Source organism: Ylistrum balloti, unplaced genomic scaffold (genome assembly GCF_031769215.1).
Source record: "Ylistrum balloti isolate Yb309-2 unplaced genomic scaffold, AGI_CSIRO_Ybal_v1 Utg370324, whole genome shotgun sequence".
NCBI classification, from domain to species: domain Eukaryota; kingdom Metazoa; phylum Mollusca; class Bivalvia; order Pectinida; family Pectinidae; genus Ylistrum; species Ylistrum balloti.
This window is the reverse complement of record NW_026782237.1, coordinates 811,671-824,441: the sequence shown is the minus strand read 5'-3', so window position 1 is coordinate 824,441 and position 12,771 is coordinate 811,671. Positions and strand designations below refer to the sequence as shown.

General features: G+C 31.9%; 1 protein-coding gene across 1 annotated transcript; it reads left to right on the top strand.

Moving 5' to 3' along the window:
* Window positions 1-1,946: 1,946 nt before the first annotated feature.
* On the top strand, window positions 1,947-10,815 carry LOC132553366 (uncharacterized). The gene is made up of 3 exons (XM_060217603.1): window positions 1,947-1,970; window positions 6,859-6,968; window positions 10,437-10,815. The coding sequence occupies exons 1-3, from the start codon at window positions 1,947-1,949 to the stop codon at window positions 10,813-10,815; spliced, it is 513 nt and encodes a 170-aa protein (XP_060073586.1).
* Window positions 10,816-12,771: the final 1,956 nt, after the last annotated feature.

Below are 12,771 nucleotides of genomic sequence, written 5' to 3'. Positions count from 1 at the left end.
ACAGGTAGAAAATGGGGATATCACAAAGTAAAAGACAACACTAGAAAATTGGGATATCACAAAGTAAAAGACAACACTAGAAAATGGGGATATAACAAAGTAAAAGACAACTAGAAAATAGGGATATCACAAAGTAAAAGACAACACTAGAAAATGGGGATATCACAAAGTAAAAGACAACACTAGAAAATAGGGATATAACAAAGTAAAAGACAGCTAGAAAATGGGGATATCACAAAGTAAAAGACAACACTAGAAAATGGGGATATCACAAAGTAAAAGAAAACACTAGAAAATGGGGATATAACAAAGTAAAAGACTACACTAGAAAATGGGAATATCACAAAGTAAAAGACAACACTAGAAAATGGGGATATAACAAAGTAAAAGACAACACTAGAAAATGGGGATATAACAAAGTAAAAGGCAACACTAGAAAATGGATAGGTATAAAGCAAAAGGCCATACTAGGAACGTGGGAGTGCATCAAATCAAGATACAAAGTCGAGGTGATGAAAACAATAGAAAGTAACAGAAGGCGGTGAAACACTTCAGGAGAGAGAGCAACACTTTGGTGACTGTTTGGAATCAGTCGATTTGGAAAATCATTTAGCTTATAATGTTCGTTTGTACGCTGTGAGTGTGTAGTTTATTTCTAAAAATACAATTCAGAACGATCTTAATTTGTCGGTTAAAACAATGAGTTCAACTTTTTGGTGTGATAGCTGGGCTTAGTTAATGTGAAGTAGAACACTCATACAATGATTGATTTTCTATCGTCACAAGTTAAGTGCAATTTTGTCCTTGAAATTCGATAAACGTACAACGCCTTATTCCGTTTCCGTATTTGAAATGTCGTTGTGGTGATTCTAACTTATCAATGACGTTATGAGAGCTTTGCCCGAGCTTTGCTCGAGACACACGTCTCGCTGTAATCGGCCAACTCTGAACTCTCAGCTATATATACTTTCTCTGTCCTTCTAAACTTGCAATCGTTAATCCCAGTCGTAATTTAAATGATTATTGCAATATTTGCAAAATAGAAAATAAACTGTTATATAAAGGTAAACTGCAATATTCTTGCCAGTATTCTATTACTAGCACCATGTACTACTCAAACGATATTGTAATAATTCTATTATTATGCATTCTTATATTGATATCATTATTTACTTTTGTGATGTTGATTGTAAGCGTGATGTTTAAGTGCAATTGTTCCTTGTCCTTTCTAGGACTGTTTACAGTTGTACTAATCATGAAAAGAAAATCTATATTTAATCCTACGCCAAGTTTTCATCCCATCCCTGTTGTAAGTTACAAATGTGTATTTGCCAATTCTGATTGATTTAGAAAATGTCATTAACATTGATAAGTAATTGATATCAAAGGTTAAATTTTGATGTGTCATTTATAAATAACATTAACAACACGTATTGGTTTCAAATATTATTCTTCAGAATTTCTGACAGTAAAGTAGCTGTGGTCTCTTGACTGAGCTTCTAGTGGTAAAGTTAAATGAATTAATATAAAGCTGATATCTGTATAAAAATTGAGATGTTTAGAAATATTACTGACGAAAGGTTGATATATCAGTATAAATAGGAATTTGTCATACTTTTATAAAAGGTTTTGAAATATTACTAATGTAAAACTGATGTAATGGTATAGAATGGAGGTGTGGTGTGAAGTTGATATATCAAGATAAAATTAATTGTTTTGTAGCTTAAATCAACATCAAAACGTAAAAACGATATTTCAACATCAAAATTTTACTGATGTAATGTTGTTACAGCAATATAAAAATAGAGATGTTTGAAAATATTTCCGATGAAAGGTTGGCATATATGCTCTTGCTTTGTTGAAGCAATACAGACTAAATTTTGTGAATTCCTTTGTAGATAGTGTGTAAATAAGAGACTATTTACACAAACGCCAATGGTGGAACTATGCACATGCTCATATATCTATTGGTAAGTGTAACTTGTTTTATTGATGACGACTTTTGATATGACCGTTTCTGTGACTATTAACCTTGTGTCTGTAATACATATTTTGCCATAACCATGTGGCCTGTTTCTTAGCCTGTACGATATTTTTTCCTATTTCCTATCTGTATCCCTTCTAGCACGTAGCCGAACTCCCTCGCCTTTAGCTTGTTACCCCTCGTTTGTAGCATATTCCAGTATATCAATATTCTATCTACACTAGCGTTTATCACATCCCTGCTTGCCTTTAGTCTAACCCCGCTCTCCTGAAGCATATTCTAGTATATCAGTATTCTATCTCCACAAGCGTTTATCACAACCCTGCTTGCCTTTAGTCTAACCCCGATCTCCCTGGAATGTATCTGTTCATCTAACCACACCACTAATTACATACATTTCCTTGCTGATGTGCAAAAAATTCACACAACATTGCCATTGCATTGTGTTATTGAATGGAGGGGAAGAGGAGGGGGTGAGATTAACCTTTCGGAGCTATTTTTTGACTATAATTGGGAACCAGTTGTGTAAAGTACTATGTAAGAGTTATAAAAACAAGTAAGCTTGTTTAGATTGTATTACAGTACGCCGCCTGTAGGATAACTAGTTGACATCTTATCGCGTTGTTTATTAGATCAGGACACCATGATAAATCTGAGTATGTGACACCTAAAGGCTCTCTGTAGTGTGCTCTTCTAAACATGTTTGACGTCAAACAAAAGTTTGTTCTAACAGTCGTAAAAGTGAAAACAACCACCCTTCTAAATGTAATAAGGGAACAACGGAACTCTCTTCTAACACTATATAAAGACCGAATCCAAATCCTTTTCTTACAGAGTTAGAGTCCAAACCAATCTCTCTTCTAACAGTTTTAAAGTCCAGCTCTCTTATATCACGCAGTGATTTATTTTGCTAATGTTATATACACGAGTTTCAGGCAATGGATGGGCAAACTGACTACCGTCTCAAAATTGCGATTTCAATGTCATACGCCATTTAACGATTGTTTTTCGATATTGACGTCAAAACACATAAAAAAAGAGTAAATATATTGTTTCTGAGCTGTTATTATCCTAATGAATCCAGCAACACTGATTACAGAATATTTCATATCTTCTGCTTATAAAAGCCTTTAAAAAGGTAATCCCAGAAATCTTCGGTACTGGGGAATCCGAATCAAAAAGTCATTGACAAAACAATAAAAACGCCAGCGTTCCCAAAGGAAAAAAAAGTCGAACGCCTACCTATTTAAGGATTAATGTTCCGTTTTGGTATCGTGGGATGTTATCAATTGAACTCCAGTAAATTAAGTCTTCTATGTAAGATTTACATTAATTCAATTGTAGTTATCTCCCGATAACCTAAACAGAACATTGTTAATCCTTATATTTACAGTATTTTTTCCTTACAGTACAGTTTCGCTTTTATCAATTCCAAAGTCTGCAGATACAAAAAGAACGAAAACATTAAGTTTTCCGGTTTAAAAAACGATCATAGAATGACCTACTGCTTTATTCTTTCTGACATCACAACAAAAGAAACGAAACACGCTATATCATTCGCTAAATACAAGCTTCCAACGTTTATTCTATTGTGACTCTGTTATAGGTTGTTATTATTCGTGTATAATGAGAATAACTAAGGCTACAGAGTCATCTACAATGGTAACTGCATACATACACTGTGGCATGCTTATTCAGCGAATCGTACGAGTTAACGTCATACTGATAAATATATTGAATAGAGAAAATCAGGGGATATGTGATATTGGAATACCATATCGCTCTAAAGGCGGTGAATGTGTGATTAACATTAATGTGCTGTCGATCTAGTGATAACTGTGAAAAATATACTTCTGTCATGCCTTGAATGTTAATCACCATAGAGACCATCCAGTAGTAGTAGTGATTAATGCTGTTAATGTTTGAAGTGATAAGTGATAAGTGAAACTCTTCCAGAAATATGTAATGGTTTAATCAAGTTATTACATGGCCATCAAAATGTCCATTCTGATCTCCTGAGTTACCTACGTTCGTTTCACCATGTCAGCACGATGGTTAGCGATATAGCAACAGGTGATGGGAGCATATCGTGTTCAATATTGTTTTCTGCATTAGAACAAAAACCACTTTGTGTGATTTCTGATTTGTTATTTGACTCAAAAAGTTTCATATCATCACGTTTACATACAAAATCACTCAATTAAAAAAAGTCATTAAGGAAGAGACAAGTTTACCCCTTAACTAGCGGCGTCCTATAGTTTGAGAACGAAGACATTGAGACGGATGAATCGGCCAATGACATGATTTTGATGAACTTTACTGGTCTGGTAATATTTAGGATGCTGTATCAGTTACTTTGAAACTTGCGACGATGTATATTCTTTGAAATGCACGTTGTATCTTTGTATAGCACTTTTCATTCTAGAGTTATATTTAGCATTTTTTCAATGCAACCTGCTGTATTTTGGTATGTCACTTGTTTGATTAGATTTACGGTATCAGTGTGACACTTTTAGCTTTGACACTAGGGTATATTTGTACAAGATTTACGGTATCAGTGTGACACTTTTAGCTTTGACACTAGGGTATATTTGTACAAGATTTACGGTATCAGTGTGACACTTTTAGCTTTGACACTAGGGTATATTTGAACTAGATTTACCGTATCAGTGTGACACTTTTAGCTTTGACACTAGGGTATATTTGAACTAGATTTACGGTATCAGTGTGACACTTTTAGCTTTGTTTGACACTTGAGTGTATTTGTACAAGATTTACGGTATTCGGGTGACACCTTTTTTCTTTGTTTGATACTTGGGGATATTTGTACAAGTTTTAAGGTATTCGGGTGACACTTTTGTCTTTGTTTGACACTTGGGTGTATTTGTACAAGATTTACGGTATCAGTGTGACACTTTTGTCTTTGTTTGACACTTGGGTGTATTTGTACTAGATTTACGGTATCAGTGTGACACTTTTGTCTTTGTTTGACACTTGGGTGTATTTGTACAAGATTTACGGTATCGGTGTGACACTTTTTTCTTTGTTTGACACTTGGGTGTATTTGTACTAGATTTACGGTTTTCGGGTGACACTTTTGTCTTTGTTTGACACCCTGGATTTTTTTTTTACTTCATAATTTTTTGCTGTATAATTTATATCTCTGAACCATACCTTATTTTTTAAGGATACAAATTTACTTTGTAACCTGTGATTCATAATTTGTATATTTGTGTTAAACGTTGTATGTTTTATTATACTTTGTATATTTTATTATACTTTGTATGTTTTATTATAATTTGTATGTTTTATTATACTTTGTGTGTTTTATTATACTTTGTATATTTTATTATACTTTGTATGTTTTATTATAATTTGTATGTTTTATTATACTTTGTGTGTTTTATTACACTTTGTATGTTTTATTATAATTTGTATGTTTTATTATACTTTGTGTGTTTTATTATACTTTGTATGTTTTATTATACGTTGTATGTTTTATCATACTTTGTATGTTTTATTATAGTTTGTATGTCTTATTAAACGTTGTATGTTTTATTATACTATGTATGTTTATTATACTTTGTATTATACTTTGTATGTTTATTATACTTTGTATATTTTATTATACGTTGTATGTTTTATTATACTTTGTATGTTTTATTATACTTTGTATGTCTTATTATACGTTGTATGTCTTATTATACCTTGTATGTTTTATTATACTTTGTATGTCTTATTATACGTTGTATGTCTTATTATACCTTGTATGTTTTATTATACTTTGTATGTTTTATTATACTTTGTATGTCTTATTATACGTTGTATGTCTTATTATACCTTGTATGTTTTATTATACTTTGTATGTTTTATTATACTTTGTATGTCTTATTATACGTTGTATGTCTTATTATACCTTGTATGTTTTATTATACTTTGTGTGTTTTATTATACTTTGTATGTTTTATTATACTTTGTATGTTTTATTATAATTTGTATGTTTATCATACTTTGTATGTTTTATTATAATTTGTATGTTTATCATACTTTGTATGTTTTATTATACTTTGTATGTTTTATTATAATTTGTATGTTTATCATACTTTGTATGTTTATCATACTTTGTATGTTTTATTATACTTTGTATGTTTATCATACTTTGTATGTTTTATTATACTTTGTATGTTTATTATACGTTGTATGTTTTATTATACTTTGTTTTATTATACGTTGTATATTTATCATACTTTGTATGTTGATCATACTTTGTATGTTTTATTATACTTTGTGTGTTTTATTATACTTTGTATGTTTTATTATACGTTGTATGTTTTATTATACTTTGTATGTTTATTATACTTTGTATGTTTTATTATACTTTGTATGTCTTATTATACGTTGTATGTCTTATTATACCTTGTATGTTTTGTTGTACTTTGTGTGTTTTATTATACTTTGTATGTTTTATTATATTTTGTATGTCTTATTATACCTTGTATGTTTTGTTGTACTTTGTGTGTTTTATTATACTTTGTATGTTTTATTATATTTTGTATGTTTTATTATACTTTGTGTGTTTTATTATACTTTGTACGTTTTATTATACGTTGTATGTTTTATTATACGTTGTATGTTTTATTATACGTTGTATGTTTTATTATACTTTGTATGTTTATTATACTTTGTATGTTTTATTATACTTTGTATATCTTATTATACGTTGTATGTCTTATTATACCTTGTATGTTTTGTTGTACTTTGTGTGTTTTATTATACTTTGTATGTTTTATTATACTTTGTATGTTTTATTATACTTTGTATGTATTATTATATTTTGTATGTTTTATTATTCTTCATATCTCTGTATCATACAGGTTATCATTATCTACAGTACGATCCCCAGTCTAATACGAGGGCGTATAGAACAAAGCCAGGAGTTAGAAAGCCACAATAATTTATTACAGGCTATCCTCTGGGAGGAAAGGTATGTATTCATAAACATAATCTTATGACACGTGAGTTCTACCAGAGAATTGAAAGACAAATGAACGTGTCGATAATATTGGTTCTACTGGACAATATAAAGACACATGAACATGTCGATAATATGGGTTCTACTAGACAATATTAAGACACATGAACATGTCGATAATATTGGTTCTACTGGACAATATAAAGACACATGAACATGTCGATAATATGGGTTCTACTAGACAATATTAAGACACATGACTATGTCGATAATATGGGTTCTACTAGACAATATTAAGACACATGACTATGTCGATAATATGGGTTCTACTAGACAATATTAAGACACATGACTATGTCGATAATATGGGTTCTACTAGACAATATTAAGACACATGACTATGTCGATAATATGGGTTCTACTAGACAATATTAAGACACATGACTATGTCGATAATATGGGTTCTACTAGACAATACTAAGACACATGACTATGTCGATAATATGGGTTATACTAGACAATATTAAGATACATGACTATGTCGATAATATGGGTTCTACTAGACAATATTAAGACACATGACTATGTCGATAATATGGGTTCTACTAGACAATATTAAGACACATGACTATGTCGATAATATGGGTTCTACTAGACAATATTAAGACACATGACTATGTCGATAATATGGGTTCTACTAGACAATATTAAGACACATGACTATGTCGATAATATGGGTTATACTAGACAATATTAAGACACATGACTATGTCGATAATATGGGTTATACTAGACAATATTAAGACACATGACTATGTCGATGATATGGGTTCCACTAGACAATATTAAGACACATGACTATGTCGATCGTGACTATGTCGATAATACGGGTTCTACTAGACAATATTAAGACACATGACTATGTCGATAATATGGGTTCTACTAGACAATATTAAGACACATGACTATGTCTATAATATGGGTTCTACTAGACAATATTAAGACACATGACTATGTCGATAATATGGGTTATACTTGATAATGTACAGATAGACAAATATGTTGATAATTAGAATTATAAAATAGATAATATAGAGAGAGATACACATGAAATGTCATTGATCAATTTACACAATATTCTTCTAGAAACTTCTGCTCAAACAGAAGTTGTATTGATAATAGTTGCATAAATTCCTCTCTTTATACCTATTTCGATGCGTACTATCTCGCGCACTACCTCACGTTATACCTTTTAATGTTTATGCAGTTTTTTAACAGGCGGCTTCCATATTGTGTATGTGGCAAATATAGATAGTGATATTTTTTAACCTTTTGTTTAACTTCATCTCTTTTTCCATTGTTCCCCTCACCAGCACTTTTAGCTAAATTGTATCGAGTTGAAATCTGCTGGCTAAAACGCTTGTAGAATCCAGGGCAAATAATAATGAGATATTCTTACACTCGTGTCGCCATAACGACGCACCTTTCGCTTAATTATCTTCATACGCTGGATGTCATTGATGGTAAATTAAATAAGTATAAACTTTATTTATTTCACAACAATTGTAAAACAAATTACTTCAACTTATACTAATTACTCTTGTTGGCCCGGATGTTCGCGCGCGAGGGGTCTTATTGTGGGAGAAAAACGGAGTACCCGGGGAAATTGGTCTTGGATACTTCATCATTGAATGATGCTTTGACCACTAATTTCCTTAAAGACGATTCCAGTCTTGTAATCATTTTGAGGGTTCTGACACGAGCTTTCTTCACAGAAGCTTACCCACTCGATGAGTGATTTAGCCCATAAAAATACAACCTATAATATACCAATATTGAGGTCGTATATCGATAATAAATTGATTCAAACTAATATGAATAAATAATTATATCGACAGTGTAACCGGTCATGTGGAACAGCTTACCGTTACCTCTTTAATGACCTCTATACTTATGTCTTAACACCAACGCCAAATACAAAATACTAAATGAAACATTATTTACAAGTAGCGTTCTAATTCAAAAGTCTCATCTTTTGTATCCAGTTATTGAGATCAGTCAAAATTTCACCCCGAATGTGATAACCAGATTAATCGACTCATTATCATTAAACTAACACTTGCTTTAATTTTCCTGCTTATCGGGTTATTTATAGCATCTTCAGACGTAAACAATGATTTGGAAAAAGGAAATTATACGCTTAGTTGATGACTGGTACCAATGTTGACATTTCAGTTTCAGTTCAAATGTTAACGTAACTAATGGCATCAGCCATGAATCAATTGTATACTCACGCAAAGTTGTAATTGTATATACTTCTGTGATCAATGTAGTTATATGGCGAGAGAGCTCCCCCTGGACCGCGGCGACAATTCATACTGTAGGTCATATACCCGTGTATCACAGGAACCCCAATCTAGATCATTTATTAGATGGGAATCAGAAAAAAATGCCAACATCGATAATATCATGTTCTCTATACGATATTCGTAATAGATAACAGCAATAGTATTAAGGGGACTGTTGACAGACTCAACAATCCGTACCTATAAAAAACATATGTAGCCAGTAACGAAATCGTATCTTAATTACAACCTATCCATTACTGACAGTGACGAATTCACATCGTAATGATGTTTTCAATAGTGGGACGAGATGACTTCTACACAGTAAATATTACCTGCACTAGTAACATAGTAACACCTCATTAGTTGTCTTTCTCTTTGTTCATTATACAACATAACAATAACCAGTATTTAATTTTTCCTACAGTGTTAGTCGAAAAATCTTACGATTCTCAATAATGCAGCACTCAGAAATTTTGACTACATAATCTATTGAAACCTATGATTTTGACGTCATTCCATTTTGTATACATATATGGTCATACTGATAAAACATTTCTTGGTAGTGCATTGTTAGCTGAGAATTTAACAAAAACAGAAAATACACATATTTCTCACAGTTTTAAAAAGCATACAAAAATGGCATTTATTTGTTCACATATCACAGATATGTTATCAAATAATGCATGAACTATACTTTCATCAATGAGATTCGGTTAGCATGATTCTACATAAGCTGTTTCTGTCCTATTTTCCTGGTTAATTGGTATTTTTGTAATAATATATGTTTACATCACTTAATAACACGTGTTACCAAAAAATCCAAGGATCTTAATGACTACAGATAAAAATGCCAGAGGATTTCCTTTTGACTGTTGACATCTATACGTATCATGGAGGTCTATGTAATTAACTGGAACTACAAACAAGAAATTCCATAAATTAGAATCTAACATATCTAAGTATTATCTAATATGTATTGTCTTCTAATGTAGCTATGTGCTACGCTACTTTAATAAGAAGTCCTTATTAATTTTTATAAGTGAAAATGTTACTTAATCATTAACGTGTCCTTAATTTAGTAAATATGAAAGGTAGTATGTTCAACATCTAATATTGTGTTTTCATTTTACAGGCGTTTTGAAGATATAGAAAAACGCACCCATGACCGCGTGATACAAGACAGTACTTTAGAATGTTGTCCTACACACACTCGGAGAATAGCCCCTCTTGGGGGTCTGTCTCGGGATAACAAGTTACTACAGCTCTATAGAGACACAAGAACGGTGCAAAGGTTTTACGAAAAATCCTGCTCACCATTTATATTAAACAGAGCATGTCGATTTATAGACAACACGTATTATTCAAGATGCATTCAAGATTATACTTATATGTATGCTATAGTGAAAGACTTTAACGTGACTCAGCCCTACAGAGTGGATTTCATGCGTGTGAAGGCAGGATGTTCGTGTAGGGTGGAGCAACAGTCGGCGGAAGTGATACAACTTAAGTGAGATTTCTACAGCGTATCAGAAGAGTGGTGCAGAGAAAAGCATTAAAATGGATCTATTTATAGAATACAAGACAAAAAACTCATTGACTGGAAAATTTGTTCAAATTAATCCTTTGTCTCTTTTTGTGTTTTCTTTTAATCTTTCGTTATCTTGTGTAAAATGTTTCCTTAAAGTCCATTGCCTTACCTAAAAGAAGGCCTGTTGAAAACTTCCTGTTCAGCATGTTATAATTATTCTGAAATAAAATCAGAAACACACATGAAACTTTGATCTGAACACTTATTTCATTAAGTCTCACCTTTACGAGAGCAGTGGGATCCACATGCTGCAAGCTTGGCTTTGGCTTACCTTACTTATTTCCATGTTTCCTTTGTTGCAGTTTTATACACGCTTCCCTTGTGTATTTCCGTAATTCTAGCATTAAGCATGCTATGTACTTGTTTCTAAACATTTAGCAACAACATTTTCTAAACGATACAATAGTTCTCCTTAATTTCCCTCATTAGACAATGACTCTGCAAGGTAGAAACATCTGACTTCTGCAATAAACGTCCGGACGATTTTGTCGGATAGCAATTTGTGATCGAAATGCCAACGTGTGTTTCGGTGTCATCATATAAATATATATATATGTATGTTAAAATAATTGAGTCCTCCAAGGTAATAACATATGAAATATAAATTCAAATGGTTTCTCTAATCACTATGTTCAACGAGGAACAACTAATTGTCACCTCCTTTAAATAAATCTATGGCATGTTTGTTCTATTTGCCATCGGTATAGGTTGGACCAATATAGCATAGGCGTAGGAATTTGCGCCTAATATTATATCGTGTATCCGATATAAATGCGCGGAGTAGTTTGTTTTGTCAGTATAGAGTCTTATATATCAAAATGATAAAACATTGATGAATTAAAAGGATAATACTTATATAAGGCTTGTTGTCGTAATATGTTTCCGGTTTTGAGAAATTTGGGTTGATCATTGAAATAAATTTGAAACTGCAGACCATTTTTACATGGACTCCATCTCATCTACATGTTAAAGTAAATACGTACTCGGGATATTTACAAGGATAATTTATCTGAATATTTCTCTATATCAGAAAGCATAATGGAACGTAGACAAATCGTTACTGCGTTCTCAAATTGCAGATAGATCATGATTCTGTTCTCAAATATCACAAAAAATGCAAATTAATCAAAGCTGTGTTGTTAAATACCACAACATTACATAAATCACGTTCGAAAATATCGCACAGAATACAGAAAAGCAATTTGTGTTCTCAGTTATCACAGAAGAATATCCATGTATCATCAGCTCGTACTTAAATAATAATTGTATATAAATTACGATTGCTTTTCAAAATATACAACAGAAAACAGAATTTCAGAATCAAATATAGGAAAGGAACATATACAAATCATAATCGCGTTCCAAAATTTAACAACAGAATATATCCATTAATCATCAGTGCAGATACCACTAAAGAATTTACATAAATCATAATTGCGTTCTCAAATATACCAACAGATTTTATGTATATCATCATCGCGTTCTCAAACATACCCACAGATTTTATGTATATCATCATCGCGTTCTCAAATATACCAACAGATTTTATGTATATAATCATCGCGTTCTCAAACATACCCACAGATTTTATGTATATAATCATCGCTTTTTTTACATATAAGGAGGGCACATAGATAAATTATGACTGCGCTCATTGGATTTTTTCTCAGGCGCCTTATAAGCTTTAAAATTAAGGTCATTAGACTCACTGATGAGTCCTATAAGGACGAAACAGTCGTATGATGCAGTTTGATTTTGTTATTTAGCTCTACTGTTCTAAATATAAATTTTGGTAAAGGATGCTATTCAGTTATGTGTCTTTTGTATAGTCATCGAGCCGACAGGTGGTAGACACTGCTGGTGGAATTTTTGTCCCCGA